The sequence below is a fragment of the Coregonus clupeaformis genome, chromosome 35 (assembly GCF_020615455.1).
Source record: "Coregonus clupeaformis isolate EN_2021a chromosome 35, ASM2061545v1, whole genome shotgun sequence".
NCBI classification, from domain to species: Eukaryota; Metazoa; Chordata; class Actinopteri; order Salmoniformes; family Salmonidae; genus Coregonus; species Coregonus clupeaformis.
The window spans coordinates 7,150,476-7,166,902 of record NC_059226.1 but is presented as its reverse complement, the minus strand read 5'-3'; the positions used below and the strand labels follow the sequence as shown (position 1 = coordinate 7,166,902).

General features: G+C 42.5%; 1 protein-coding gene across 3 annotated transcripts in view; it reads right to left on the bottom strand.

Annotated features, from left to right (window-relative positions):
* LOC121551977 (biotin--protein ligase) overlaps positions 1–16,427 on the bottom strand; it is a 37,921-nt gene that overhangs the window by 15,668 nt on the left and 5,826 nt on the right. For all 3 annotated transcript variants that reach the window (XM_041864659.1, XM_041864660.1, XM_041864661.2), the window contains one exon: positions 11,348–11,631. In XM_041864659.1, coding sequence (XP_041720593.1) covers positions 11,348–11,631 — 284 coding nt within the window. The remainder of the gene's footprint in view (positions 1–11,347; positions 11,632–16,427) is intronic.

The following is a 16,427-nucleotide window of genomic DNA, read 5'->3' as shown; positions in this document are numbered from 1 at the left end:
ACAGAATCCTGTCTCGGAGCTCTACTGACAATTCCGTCGATCTCATGGCTTGGTTTTTGTTCTGACATGCACTGTCAACTGTGGGACCTTATATAGACAGGTGTGTGCCTTTCCAAATCATGTCCAATCAATTGAATTTACCACAGGTGGATTCCAATGAAGTTGTACAAACATCAAGGATGATCAATGGAAACAGGATGCACCTTTCGAGTCTCCTAGCAAAAGGTCTGAATACTTATGTAAATACGTTCTTTTTTATATATTTGCAAAATATTCTAAAAACCAGTTTTTGCTTTGTAATTACGGGGTATTGTGTGTAGATTGATGAGGATTTGTATTTATTTAATCCATTTTAGAATAAGGCTGTAATGTAACAAAATGTGGAAAAAGTCAAGGGGTCTGAAAACTTTCTGAATGCACTGTATGCTTTGCATAAATGGGTCAAAGAAGTGCAAGTCAATCCCTTGCTCCATTATTAGTCCAATGTCTCAAAAGCAGCTTCTAAAAAACAGAATTGTAGTCAAAGTAGGCCTACTGAATGGTAGAATATTAGGAGTCAAAGTGAGAGAGTGCCATAGGGAGAGAGAGAAAGAAAGGGAGAGCCACTTCCAGTCTGTCTCCTCCTCCCAGACTACTCCAGTCTCCATTATAGAGTCAGTATAGAGCCCAGCCACAGAGGAGAGAGAAAAGCTGCATTGTCTCAAAGCTGGGAACCAAAATGAGTCGTTTCTGGGTAGAGGGTGTTTTCACCCCCCAAATATCTATTTTTCAGGGGCTTTGTCACATCTAAAATCAGTTCCCCCTCTTCTCCCTGGGCCAGCTTAGCATGCAAAGCAGCGTTAAAATACATTTCTACAATGCAAATATGAGATCAGCCGCAGATCACACAAAACAACTCACTCCTAAACATGGTAATGCTCTTATACGTTCAATGAGAGGTTGTCAATAAAGGAGGAGGTGGGGGGTACGGGTGTTTGTGTGTGTGCGTGCATGTGTGTATGAGTGTGTAGAAGCAAGTGCATGTCTGTGCGCGAGCTTGAATGAAGGGCCATCTCAGCCAGTCCAGGGCTGTAAAGCTTGGGGGGCTAATGCATTCCTCTAGAAAGTTAATCTAATTTTGAAAGCACATCCACGGAGTGCCACAGAGGTCGTCGCTGGCTCAGAGAAAAGCCCAAACACATTATAAAAAAATCTCAATAACGTCCACAAAAAAGGAAAGACAAGGCCCACAATTAACAATTAGACGGCTACAATGGCAGGGCTTTCACCTGCAAGTGAAACAAATGGACAAGGAAACAAGGCTTGGGCGGTATACCGGGGTATTTGGAAATAGACACAGGATGGTTTATCAATACGTCAACTATTTATTTGAAGTGTTTCTAATACATTTTAATATTTGTAGCTACTTTTAAAGTAAATACCTGCAGTCAACTTGCGCATATGTTAGGAAATAAAGCAGATCACGTTCTTCATTTCACCGGTCACATTACTTTACATTATGAAGCTTACCGTAGTTCCCCAAAACAGTTGAGCCAGTCGTGTTTGTTCGTAAATAGCACAATGGGAGAATGCTTTTTATACTGAAAGTCAAGTGTTTTTTTGTTTCAATTGAGTGATCATGGGCATGCAACTATAGTTTCCGTCACAGAAAATACATTAGTGCAACACATTCGGCAGCAAATAGCTTCATTTTCATCAGATGACAACAGAAGTGCAACGCTATTTGGATGGCAGCCACGAAAGTAAAAAGCTTACAATGAAAAATAAAAAGGTATCTTTTGCAAAAACTATGCATGGCCATCATATTTCTAATGTTTATCATAGAATGTAGCCAGCTTCATTTCCAAATGTTTTGCATAAAGTTAATCTTGAATTTTACCAGAGAAAAGTAGTTTACACCGTAAAGTAGTTCACACCAAGAAGTATCGACACAGTCTGCTGATTGACTGCGTTTACAAAACGCATCAAGTTATTTCTTACGCATTTGTTTGTTGTTGTGAAAAACGCTGAATTCTGCGTTAATGCGACCCCTAAGTTGAACTTGTTAGTTATCTAAGTAAGTGGCCAAATTAATAAGCAGACAGGGCATCATATAGTGTTATGTTTTTGCCATGTTTAAGAAATCTATACAGCTGCCACTGCCATCTTGATTTCCTTGCGTTTTTTTCTCTCCGTTCTCGGCCGTCTGCTCGCTTGCTCCCTCTTCTCCGAGCAGAGCAGGCAGGCTTGTTGCCCTAGCGACTCCAGACTCCACACAGACACACCGTGTACACATGGTGCTCCAGAGCCAGTACTGTTCTTCCTTCAGACAAGCATGCATCAAAACTTTGTTCATTTATAGAATGTCTCGCTTGTAAATGTCCAAACTCACCAAAAATGATTTTCAGTATGTATAACTTTGTGAGCTGGATTGCCTGTCTTTGCTATTCATTTAGCATATTCAGCGAGCAGCCTCCATGGAAATTCGTTATTACTTGTGCTAATTTTGATAGCATTCTGGTAATAGACGCCCAAAGGCTTTTTTTTGCCATTTTTTGCCACCCACCTTCTGTACTAAGCCAGTAATACCGTAAATCCCAGGATGAGAGAAAAACGGTATGACGATATGAATATCTGGATACCAACCAACCCTAAAGGAAACTCCCCTCTCCCTGAACAGAGCAAGAGCAGAGGAGAGAAAATGAAGTGGGAGACAAACCCCATGGCCTATACTGAAGGGAATCAACACATACTTCAGATCATTTTTATGGGGGTGTCCAAAAAACAACTCCAAAAATCTCTGACCCCAAGTAAACCACACAGAAAAAAATTATAAGAATATATATAGTTAGGTCCATAATTAATGGCACTCTTGATAAAGATGAGCAAAAGACTGTATAAAATAAATACAAATACTGAGCTATAGTGTATCCCCCCACAAAAAAGGGGAATTTATATTATTTTATACTAAGGGTCGTTCCATGTAATTTTAACAAGCCAGGTTTTCAATGGGGTTCAAGTCCGGGGACTGAGATGGCCAGTCCATTTCTTTGTGGATTTTTTTTAGTGCTAAAACTTTTGACCGGTAGTATATATATATACAGCTGCGGAAAAAATTAAGAGACCACTGCAAAATTATCAGTTTCTCTGGTTTTACTATTTATAGGTATGTGTTCGGGTAAAAATAAATGTTTTGTTTAATTCTATAAACTACTGACAACATTTCTCCCAAATAGAAATATAGTCATTTAGAGCATTTATTTGCAGAAAATGACAACTGGTCAAAATAACAAAAAATATGCAGTGTTGTCAGACCTCGAATAATGCAAAGAAAATAAGTTCATGTTCATTTTTAAACAACACAATACTAATGTTTTAACTTAGGAAGAGTTCAGAAATCAATATTTGGTGGAATAACCCTGATTTTCAATCACAGCTTTCATGCGTCTTGGCATGCTCTCCACCAGTCTTTCACATTGATGTTGGGTGACTTTATGCCACTCCTGGCGCAAACATTCAAGCAGCTCGGCTTTGTTTGATGGCTTGTGACCATCCATCTTCCTCTTGATTCCACATTCCAGAAGTTTTCAATGGGGTTCAGGTCTGGAGATTGGGCTGGCCATGACAGGGTCTTGATCTGGTGGTCCTCCATCCACACCTTGATTGTCCTGCTGGAAAAACCAATCCTCAGAGTTGGGGAACAATGTCAGAGCAAAAGGAAGCAAGTTTTCTTCCAGGACAACCTTGTACGTGGCTTGATTCATGCGTCCTTCACAAAGACAAATCTGCCCGATTCCAGCCTTGCTGAAGCATCCCCATATCCTCACCGATCCTCCACCAAATTTCACAGTGAGTGCGAGACGCTGTGGCTTGTAGGCCTCTCCAGGTCTCCGTCTAACCATTAGACGACCAGGTGTAGGGCAAAGCTGAAAATTGGACTCAGAAGATGACCTTACTCCAGTCCTCTACGGTCCAATCCTTATGGTCTTTTGCAAACCTCAGCCTGGCTCTTCTTTGCTTCTCATTGATGAAGGGCTTTTTTCTAGCTTTGCATGACTTCAGCCCTGCCCCTAGGAGCCTGTTTCGAACCGTCCTTGCCGTGCACTTCACCCCAGCTGCCGTTTGCCATTCTTTTTGTAGGTCACTTGATGTCATCCTACGGTTGTTGAGTGATATTCGAATGAATTGGCGGTCATCCCGGTCAGTAGAGAGTCGTTTTCGCCCTCTGCCGGTCTCTAGCTTTGTTGTCCCCAATGTCTGCTGCTTGACCTTGTTCTTATGAACTGCCGTCTTTGAAATGTTAAGGATGGAAGCAATGACGCTCACTGTATCCCTCTGCCAGTAAAGCCAGAACTGAACCCTTCTTTTCCTCACTCAAAACTTTCCTTTTCAACTCTTTTGGCATAGTCAATAGTTATTTTTTGATTAATATTACTTTTGAGTTACTATTAGCACTGTTTTTGCCATCCAGCTGGTCCTATTGCAAGTGGATAGTGATGACCACAGCAGTGGTTTTTATACTTTTCCTCGTTAAATAAGATTTGGTTCATGTGATCACCTAATCAGTACCTATTTAGTAGAATGAGGTGTGCCTGTGTTGGAATTCAACAGACACTGGAATGGAATGGCTGTCATACATGTAGAGATGCTGATTTAAGAAAAATGTACAGTGGTCTCTTAATTTTTTCCAGAGCTGTATATATACAGTTGATGTCGGAAGTTTACATACACTTAGGTTGGAGACATTAAAATTAGTTTTTCAACCACTCCACAAATTTCTTGTTAACAAACTATAGTTTTGGCAAGTCGGTTAGGACATCTACTTCGTGCATGACACAAGTAATTTTTCCAACAATTGTTTACAGACAGATTATTTCACTTATAATTCACTGTAATCACAATTCCAGTGGGTCAAAAGTTTAAATACACTAAATTGACTGTGCCTTTAAACAGCTTGGAAAATTCCAGAAAATGATGTCATGGCTTTAGAAGCTTTTGATAAGCTAATTGACATCATTTGACAAAAAAATTGCTTTTCTTTCGAAAACAAGTACATTTCTAAGTGACCCCAAACTTTTGAACGGTAGTTTAAATTAGCATATTATAATTTTTTGTACTGTTTTTGCTTTGTCGTTTTGGGGTATTGTGTGTAGATTGATGAGGTAAAAAATATAATTTAATCAATTTTAAGAATAAGGCTGTAACGTAACAAAACATGGAAAAAGTCAAGGGCTGTGAATACTTGCCGAATGCACCGCATATAGGAATATAAAATACTTAGGATGTAGGACTATAAAATGTAAATATAAAACTCCCCATGTTAGTGTACTGCTGCAATAACATTGCAACATCCCCTTGAGCCAGAAAACATATGACTCAGACAAAAAACTGTATTCGAAATATGAAATAAATTCAGGTCGCAGTTGTAAATGAGAACTTGTTCTCAACTGGCTTACCTGGTTAAATAAAGGTGAAGTAAAAAATACAAAAATTTAGCAAGAAGAATTGCACGCCTCCCTCCAATCTATCTGGGTTGCAGGCGGCGGCCTAACGATATGGCCTGCTTCCCCCTGAGCACAGGTCAGTAGCAGAAAACAGCTGTGTTACTCCCGGTTGGTCTCTTCAAATCAGCAGCATGGCCCTGATTGGGAACAGCAGTGGCCACAAGTGCAGGGACTCCCTCCTTAACCTGCGCTGTGCACCCACACACACATTATTTTCCCTCCCTATCTCTCTCTAGTTATTTCTCGCTCTCCCCCTCTATCTCTGTACACTTTAACCTGTTCGATGCAAAACAATGCTGTCACCTTTAAACAGGGAACAGTTACAGGTCCACTTCTGCCAAACCTGAATGAGCAATACCTTCAAGTAGGGAGAGGTAGAGCTAGATTAAGATTAAGAGAGAGGCAGAAACAAGGCTAAAGAGCAAGAGCGCGAGAGAGAGAAGAGAGAACGAGAGGGAGCGAGAGAGAGGAGAGCGAGAAGAGAGAGAGGGAGGAAGAGACTGAGTGCCAACACCCGCAGCAGCAGTAACCTCTACTACTCCACCACCCATCCAGCAGCAGCATTCATTTCATCTTAACTGACCAGGCCGGGGCCATTGTCCAGCTCATAATTACAACAGGCCCAGAACAAAGGCATTACAAAGTAACACGTCTGGGGATGAAAGAGGGGAGCACCTCTCCCAGCAGAAGAGCAGGGCCCTTTTAAGTCCGGCCAGGCCTTTGTGTGGCTGGCCGGACCAGAGATGGGCTCTCAGGGCATGGGGGGGCAGCTGAGCCAGAGGGGTCACTTACTCAGCGCCAAGGGATCAGAGGGACAAGTGGGGAGGAGTGGTAACTCACACCACCCTAGACTGACACATAGACAGGGTGTGTGTGTTTGTGTGTGTGTGTGTGTGTGTGTGTGTGTCCCGGTCCTGGATTAGTGTAAAGGCCCAGTCGCTTACCTTGTTTTTGGGGGTATGGGGGAGAATGGTGTGGGGAGGTACACTTTACACATTACACCCAGCAGACAAAAATAGGATTTTCAGCCCAAAGGTTAGCCCTCAGTAGGCCTAGGGGTGAAGCTTTGCTCTGCTGGTTCTTAAACAGGCCAGATGAAGATGTTTCTCAACAGCATGCTGCCTGTCACAGGGAATGGCTGTTGGGGTGATGGAAAATAAAGAGCAACCCGTTTTTGCCCACACTGACGTGGATGACTGCCTCCAAGTCATTATAGTAATTGTCAATGGCAAAATTAATTGATTTGACTGGATTTTCTTTTCTGATAAAACTTCAATTCAATCATAACTCATCAGGCAGAGTGATATTGGCCTAAAATCTCTAATTTGGGGACATTTTACTGAAAGCCATTTATCACAAAAACACTCTCCTATCCAATCCCTATCCGATTCCCTAGATCAAAATATCTCAAATTAAGAGATTACTTCTGCTGTCGATGCTCATTTCCACAATTGGATTTGCTGTGGTTAGCCTAAGCAAGTTTGCACTGATCATCCGCCAAAATAAAGGTGATGATCGATAAGAGAGGAAAAACTAATCTGTAAATGTGATTAATTGACGTAATCCTGTTTGCACAAATTATCATTTTCAAATAGCACCCTTGGAGGTGATCAATGGGATGCGTCGTCCATTACTGAGGGCGGGACGCCCTCTTTTCCCTGACTCTGCTGGACCCTTTAAATGGCCCTAATAGAGGTTTAGTTAGAAACACTAGTCATCAGAACATACGGAGGGACGCCACTTGATTTCTCTCTTTAGAGCTGTGATGTCTTGTTTAAAGAACAATGTCTTGGACAGGATGTCAGTCTTTCCTTGGAGCTTGTGTTTTCATGACATAGGTAGAACATTTATCACAAAGTGTTGAGCACCTATTCTCCTCCACCCTGATGATGATTATTGAATTTCCAACGACAAAATATGTTCATAATTTTAACTCCTCTGTGTGTTGATCATGTGTGCCGGAGGTTGTGTTTCTCCATTCTCCCACTTGTGCAAGTGTGTGTCTCTCGCTCCCGCTCTCTCTTTCTCCTGCTCCACTTGAACGCTTCTATGAGGCCTGTGCCCTGTAGGGCCCTCTCCCCTGACCTGCAGACTCCAGCTCCTTAGTATGCCGACTTGCTGGAGATGTAAACTTTAACTCCAGTCTGCCGTGCCAGATGTTCACCAGAATATGAAATGAGGACTTTAGACATCTGCTTACAATTTGAAATAATTGCAGGTAGAGCATGCAAGGTCAATTGCACCAATTTGATTTTTATGTACAAACCTGCTGTTGCAGTTATGGAGCGTCCATTTTCTCTCTCCTTCTCGTTTTTTTACCCGTACAAGGTTCATATTTTGCACAGGAAACAGGACCCTAATTCCATACAGTGTCAGTTTGGATTTTGGATTCCCTGTCAAAACAAACACTGATTGCCGAGGCTTTGGCTCGACAACTGGGCTGCTTTAACCAGAAGAGCCCCTTGTTCACCGTGTTTGTCTTATTCCCACTTCCAGAGGAGGAAAGTGTTATGCGCCCATTAGCTTAACAGGGTCCTGTTTATGTCCCTGCAACTCAAACCAAATATGGCACGGGTTTTCACTGCTAAATTACACTGCTGGTGGTTATCTTTCAAGTCAGTATTTTCTTTAATCCTAAAGTCAATTGATGTCGTTGGTGGTGAAATAGGATGAAATCTTTTCCTCGCTCAAACACAAAACTAACTGAGAACTGAAGTATGATAAACGATAAAACTACATTATAGGAGGACTCTGAGGAAATATTCAGTTTGCATTTTACGTCCATCACTTGTTCCTCTCACCGGGCCCAATGTTTGCTTAGTGAAAGAAAAAGGAGAAGTTAGAGGAGAGGAGAGGAAAAGTGGGCCCTTGGGTTTTTCTTGACGGACCTGCTGCCTGGGCTCAGATAGACAGAAGGAGAGAAAGCCGGACAAAAGGAAGTGTAGCGCTCCAGGCGCTGGGATCAGGTTCACCAGAGCAGGAAAAGCATCATTATGGCCCAGCGGAGCAGTGTTCAGGAACACCATGGGGTCTTATCCCAACTTGTTCACAAATAAACACTTCCACAAAACAGTCCAATTTAAACGTCTGTTGGATGCAGAACGCCCCCCCACCCTTAGTAGCGAATTGAGTAGCAATTGAATAAAAAATACACAAGATGACTGTGATGGGTATCTATCCTCTGATCAGTCTGTATGAGAAGTGTTAGAAAGTGTGTGTGTAGTGTGAGTGTGTAGCAGCGGGGTTGGTGAGTGTGTAGCAGCGGGGTTGGTGAGTGTGTAGCAGCGGGGTTGGTGAGTGTGTAGCAGCGGGGTGTGTAACCTGCTCACAACCCAGCTGCCCTGGCTGAGGGCATTGATATTCCAGCTAGGTTGTGACCTTGTGATCTGTCTTGGGGCCAGCCTATTATTAGCTGCTACTGGCCAAACAAAGCACTAATACTCTGGACAAACACACCGCCTCCCCCCTGAGCTCAGATCCTGCCTGGCCGTCAATATAGTCCCCCAACTCCCTATACCAATCCCCCGTCTTCATCAGCTCCCCCAGCCGATGAGCTAGGCACTTTACCCCCCAACCAATTCCCCTTTTAATAATCTCCCCCTCAATGGCCTATTACTTATAAAAGAAATGCTCCACCATTGAGTTGAAAAACTGATTAATCTATAATTAAAGCTGCATTTGGGGAATACGTTTTAATAATATATATATATATATGTATTATTAGCTTTCGTATATTAATAAGGTTATTACATTCTCAGGATTTTGCTTCTCACTGCTTTAAACTCATTTATTTGTGAACTAAAATATTGATTAAGAATGTACAAAAAATGGCTAATGGATTGTACAGTTTACCTGGAAATTATACATATTATTGAAAGGGTCATGGATAGCCTATGATTAAATAAACTTCAGTTTATGAGGAAGAGGTGTGAAAAAAACTTTTTTGCCTTTTTACTGCATGCTAAAAGATATGCATACAACAATGCCATCATTTTGTTGAACAATACGTAAGGTAAAAAACTAAACATTTGAATACACTCAATAATATATATATTTTTTGCTTGAGTAATACATTGGTCAGAACATTTCTTGCCTGCGGCAACTCATTTGAATTTAAATTTCCTTGCCAACACTAACCACTACACCACCATAAAAAAGTATTTACATAGGAATGTGAAGCTAATTGCTGTTTTATGCCAGTTCAATTATATCCATGAATTATTCAGCCTATTTTCATTTCCTGTCTTACTTTGGCTTATAACAGAAAAAAGAATCTGCGCTTTGGACGAATAACAGTTATTGGTTTTGCACTTACTGTACTCTTGGCCTGTGGGTCCTTTACTCTCTCTCCATGCATTGAAAATAGTCCCTCTTGAATTAAATAAACACTTTATAATTAAGGAAACACTTATTAAATCCACTGTACTGGTGGACCTATACTTGAGGAGCTCCTAAACTGCTGTGGATCGTTCATACGGTATTCCACTACCACCTGCACAAAAACAGACCCCACAGCTAAGAACACAGGCCAGCAAACTCACTAAATAAAGACCTACTGAGTATGAATGAGAGTCACACATACTTGATACCTACAGTAGTTTCCCTATCATCACCAGTCCATATCAGAATGCCAAAACACACTCAATACTGGATAGGCGGCCAGTTGCCTACATGGTTGGTGTCAGTGATGGTTATATTGATATTACCAGGGCCATGTTCATTAGGTCACAGCATAGAAAAGCATTTTGCAACGGAAAACAAAATTAAGATTTTCTTATTGGATAATAACTCCCTGTTTCTCTGCGTTTTGGAGCATTTTCTTCCTTTTGGTGCCTAATGAACACTACCCATGTGCTCCCTTTTGATAGGAGCAAGAGCGGTCCAGATAAACAATGACAATCCCCCATAGTCATCCTATAATGACTATGCTTGGCAGAACTACATGTTCTTGAGGGAATATAGGCTAAAACAAAGAAAAGGAATCCAACAAGAGGCTTTCATCTAGAATAATCCAACTTAATCAAGACTAACGGGACCATCTGGAAATTAAAACGCAAAAAAATCAGAGGGAGCGAAATCAAAACTGGAGAACAGTTTTTTTTCACGTGCCCTCGTCTTTCCCCCCTCTTTCGTTACCTTACAACCTTAATGACAACACTGTCAGTTCCAATCACTTCAGCGCAGGTCCAGAATCCATTTTTCAAACTTTATGACAGCTCTAATAGCTTCCACCTGTTCCTGGGATCCGCCTGTTGACTGGCAAGTTCCCAGTGAGATGTGGGGAGGTAGACAAAGACCTCTATTAGGTGCAGCCTGCCTCTGCTGCAGTGAGGTCACTCAGCCATTAAATTAGTTCCAGCCCAGCGGAATGCCTCCACAACCCACAGCATGGTTGGTGGACCAACCACTCACTCTCTCTCAATTGAATTTGCTTTCTCTCGATTTTTATCGCTCTATAACTCTCATGATCCCCTGTCATGGTGCAGGCACTGTGCTCGCCGCGCTGGTGTCTGACAACTTCACTTTCATTTAGACACCACTACTAAACCCGGAATCACCTCGTGGCGCTATGCTGACAAGGGTATCACAGTGCGTATGTCATCGTATGTGTCAATGTTAATTTAACAATACTTGTAAACTGGACATCTTCTCCTGCAACCACCCACACCTGCTAAGCCCCGGATGCTAACTTGAAATATGAGAGCAGCCAACTCGATCTTTTGCGTAAATCATGCATTGATGTCAATGGAGAGTTCTGTGAAACTTCAAGTTCAACTAATTCTTAGGTTAGGATTCGGCCCTTACTTATCGACTACCCCCCTCCCTCCCTGTCCCAGAGCCAGGTGCAGGTAACGTTAACTTACCCCTCTAGTAGGTCCATGGTGGTCGGGGTGACTTGAGCGTAGAGCAGGGTGCGTCCCAGCGTGCGGGTCTCCAGGTGCTGGCTGTAGGTCTGCAGGCTGAACTGCTCCCAACTCTGGGCCTCTGGGGGGTCCGTGACCAAGGCCAGGGTCCCTTTGGGCAGCAGGGGTGGCCCAGCCTGGAGCTCCGCGCTGGGGATCACTTTGAGGAAGGCCTTGGAGGACTTGAGCAGCCCCTCCTTGTCCACCTGGGTGTACAGCCACTTGAGGAAGCTGGCCCTGCGCTCCTGGAGACAGAGGAACACAAGGCCGGTGTGATGAGAGACTGAATAAATCCTCTGTGTTTTCATTACCATTCACTTCTCTCATTTCAATGAAATATATTTATCTTCATATCCTATGGCTCCCATCCTTCCATGAAAACGTATAAAACGACGGACAACTAGGATGCCATCTTTTTCAATGACGATCAACATGACTTTTACAATACGGTCAATCATATTTACAGTATAGAGTTAAAGAGCCGAGCTGAAGTCCAGTCTTAAATAAGATCATCAACGGCTGTGGATAATCAATTACATGGCTTAATTAGGCGCTGGTCCCCAGAGTGGTGAAACATTCTGTTCCAGTCACTTCTCATCCATCAAAAGGGTCACACACTTTATGACTCCCACCAGAAAACATCTCTCCTGTGTTTTAGATCAATGCGTAACACTAAACATGTTGGGATTTGACATGATCCTCATCTAATATGATGCTGTATACGGACGCTACGCAGACAGGGAACGTTTCCATTGCAATCGCCGCAATGCTAGATCATTTGCACCCAGCCAAGAACAGCAAAGTGAATTGTCTGAATTAAAAGTAATATGTTGCTTTGATTAAGCTTATCACACACAGGCTGAAAAATAAAACGTCATTCTTTATAGTAACTACCAGAGATGGTACTAACTAAGTCACAATTTAGCATGTCCTAAGCAAGTCTCAAGTCTTAACCTTCGAGTCAAGTCCCAAGTAATAATGGACAAGTCTCAAGTTAAGTCCCAGAGCTCAGGTCAAGTCACTAGTGTTGTGTTTCGAGTCTTCAAATCAATGGTTAAGTCAGGGTTTTCCCAAGGATATTTTAACAAGGTGGTGCTGATTAGTAAGGCGGGCGGAGACTCACAAGATTTTTTGAACACCTGTAAGTGACATTTCCTGCAATCTAGAGCCTTAAAGGGGCAATCTGCAGTTGCTACATCCATTTTTGGAGTTATATGATACGAACCCAAAATATAAGCTTGTTTTACACCAATGTTGGTAAACAAAGTAAATGTAAACAAACACTATATAGCCTCAAAACATGGTTAAAACTATAATTTTGATATCATGGATGGTCAGTCCTTGCTTCCATAGCTCGGTTTATGAATTTGAGAGTGGTTACATTTCCCCAGCCCCTTCCCTCAGCTTTCTAACGTTAACAGGTGCGGGCAGAACCCTTTGTTATTGTTTTAATTGCTGATTGCAGCTTTAAATCAGGGGTGTCAAACGCATTCTGTCTTCAACGAGGTCTGGAGGGCCACACTGAAAATTGGCTATATTTCTTCGCTATATTATATATATATATTTTTTTATATTCTGCTTTCATTTCGGTGATTAGGCTATTAGCGAGCTGGCCACAGTCAAGAAACTGCATGAATGTACAGTAGGTCCATTATAATTCATTTTAAAGTGTACGGGCATAGTGGCACATTCTTTGGTGAGAACCCTGTTAAGTGTTTTATACTAATTTCTTTTAATTTAAGTTATATTATCAGTTTTCCCTACACTAGGCCTACTTGTACAGTTCATAGGCCTACATAATAAACTTCACAGATGATGAAATAAATGTTTTTTGAATCATTACTAATAGAAAAGGCCATCCAAATGACCATTTACAGCTAGTGTTAATAGTACAGCTAAGGTTTGACTGACATTTTGAAATCTCCAATTAGAATCAAGTGTTGTTTTCCCCCTTTCCACTACATGCACATTGAGGGGGGGAGTGGATTAATAGTAAATTCTGCCACCCCACACCCACAGGAGATATTCGGTTTAGTAAAGAGGATACGTGGTGCTCCTTTCATCTCCTAAAATGAGGTCTTTTTTTTAACAACCTCTCAAGGCACCATCTGCTGCCCAAATGTATGTGATTAGCACCCCCTTGGCAACGAGAGAGGACAGGGATGATGGCCTAATTAGCCCAAATCCATATTTAATGAATACAGTGATGGTTAATCAATTAGAGTCACTGATCTGCATGCCTCAATTATCTGCTTTGTGCCAATCACAAAGGAGAGGGCAGTCACTGGAGACTGCTTGGGCCACTGTTAACAAGTCTGACATCTCTGGGCTTACAGGGATAAGGAGGAGGGAGCTCAGTGGGTTTCTCGATTGAAAGCACTAGTATAACCTGACTAGTACGAACTGAAAACATCTAAGTAATATTCAAGACAAAGAAAAAAAATGTTTTTGGTGCATGATTGGTTTGTTAGATTAGAGAAAGCATAGCAGGGAAATCAGAGAGGGATGAGAGAGTGAGGAGAGAGAGGGAGAGAAGAAGTGAGCAGTAGAGGGGAAAAAGGAAATAAACGCTCCCTTGATGAATCTGTCTGAGCAGAGTTCCTCTGAGCAAGCCCATGCCATGTGACGGGCTAGAGCAAAGGAACCTGGGTAATAATGATACCACCAGGGTCACTACAAATTCCAGAGGTTGCACTACCAGATGCACACAGTCCATCCGCTCTAGCCAAGACAAGGTGCACAGAGTACTCTATTTCTGTGGTACACTATCTATTCCCCTCCAACTCCTCAAAGCACCTTCCATTTTCCAAGAACAATCTGGAAGCAATCCTGCATGCCCTCGCTTTCATCATCCTGGTGTTTGTTTTAACAAAGTTGCTGGGGCAGTGGGGTGAAGAAGTCACAGCCCAGTCCAAACACACCAAACAGTCATAATAACACTAGATTTTGGGCCTTTTTGGAAACACTTCTCCATTGTCGGTCAGAGGGAAGCCAACTAGGGCCAAGTGAATGGATAAATAAGTAACTTAACAGAATCGTTCAAGTGGGCCCATCAGATGTGATTTGCCAAGCGGAGGGCAACGGGTGCAACGGGTGTGTCTCCTGTCCAGGGTACATTCTGTGGTCTTTATTTGGCATTATGAGATAATGCATTCGTTTTGGGGTTCACAAATCGTGGTCAAAGTGAATTTTATTTGGAGGTACAACTGTACTGGGGTATTACGTTCTTTGATTTATTTTTCAGTAAGTGTATACTTTGATAAAGAATACTCAAGAACATTAATCAAACTGACTGATTATTTGCTCTTTGCTAAGACGAATCATCATAACAAACACTATGAAATACCAGAGAGATGGGGATGTAGTACTCATAAGGAGCAAAATAGAGATGGTCTGCCACCTAGTGGAGAGTTATTTCACCACAGGTGCATAGGGAAACTTCTGCTGTCATTTGTATCCCCCTGCCAAGAAACGTATCTTTCAAAGTAATGGGGTACAACAGAGTAGAGTACCATAACACCTGGGCTGCAGTCTTGAGACCCTGGCTGAAATAATGACATTTTCACAATCCTTTCCCAATTCAAGTGCTGCATTTCAGCACTTCTGCCTATCTGACAGCCCTACTCTAGACTCTATAGCCCTTGTGGGTTTAACTAGACTACCCATAACTGCTAAGGCTGAAGCCTCCAGAAACAGCTGGCTGTCTGTGGCACTGAGGTATAAATAACTGGAGACTGCATCTAAGATGTCCGACCGTAGTTTTCAACGTAATCTACTCACGTTCGCATACGCCAATTCATGGACTGTCTATGTCCGGGTTGCATACGGTTTACGCGGCCCAACATCACGTGCACTAGCACTCAGTGCGCACAGTGAGTAGTGCGAGCAGCGAAAACTTCATCACATCATCCAAAAACATGGCAGACAGCAGATTAATATAAAATGTTAATATCTTAGGCTGTGAGTGATGGAGAAAATAAAATAAATAATCGGACTCAGCAACAACTATTTGAATAATTCAATGGATGTTTTGTGCACAAAGGTGATGACTAAAGTGTCTTATTAGGAATTTTCAAATCTGACTTCTCTATGTGGCTGTCTATGGAAATAGTTTTTCTTGGCCAGGCGTCAATTAAACTGCAGTACCGAAGCTAAACTGTAGGAGCAGTTGAAACCTTGCTTCTAAACCGGAACCCTGGCCTCTTGGTGTGTGGTCCTGAGGCGTTTCACTTCCTGCTCTCAGAGGCCCGTTAGGCCAATCAGTGGCGAGAGCCTGGCAGGGCCCTCTGAGATCCCTCTGAAGTGGGCGAGTAAACGGTCAGTGATCCATCTCAAACACTGATTAACTCCCAGAGCTAATTCCCCACATACCACAGCAGAGCACAGCACTTTGCTGGCGGGCCTTTTCGAAGAGTCAAGGGCCTCATCATCATCAAACACAATGGAGGAATGAAGCCTTAGCCTGCCAGGCAGCAAGTTGACTGGGAGTAATATCCTCAGCCTGCCAGGCAGCGACTGGGTGTACACAGACTGGTGGCACATTTTGAACTGTTACTTCACTGATTTCACATAGAGAAATTGCATTGTGCACTGACCAATAAGGTGTGTATGTGTGTGACTGTGCGCTACGTCTTACATTCATGTCAGGCCTTTTCCTGGCCACACACAATCCATCCATCCAGCCACACAGACCCAGACCAACACACACACACCAGACCATAATTGCCTGGTTAAATGTTTATTTTGGCAGCCCTAGTCCAGACCCGCCCCAGACAGGTCTGAACATGTGGAAACCATTTTGATTCTTAATACATGTAAATGCTTGTCCAATATATGCAACTGGCTTAGAGCAGGTTTATGTGTCCAGAGAGGCAGTCAAAATAAGTGAGGGCAGGGCTCCACAAGAACACAAACAGTAGAGCTAGAACAGACCTTTGATCAGCAGTCAGCCTCATGGCATATCTAGTTGAGAGACTGTGATGAGCTAACATTGTTAAAGCAGTAGGAGATTTTTTTATCCAACTTGAGGATGGGAGTAATG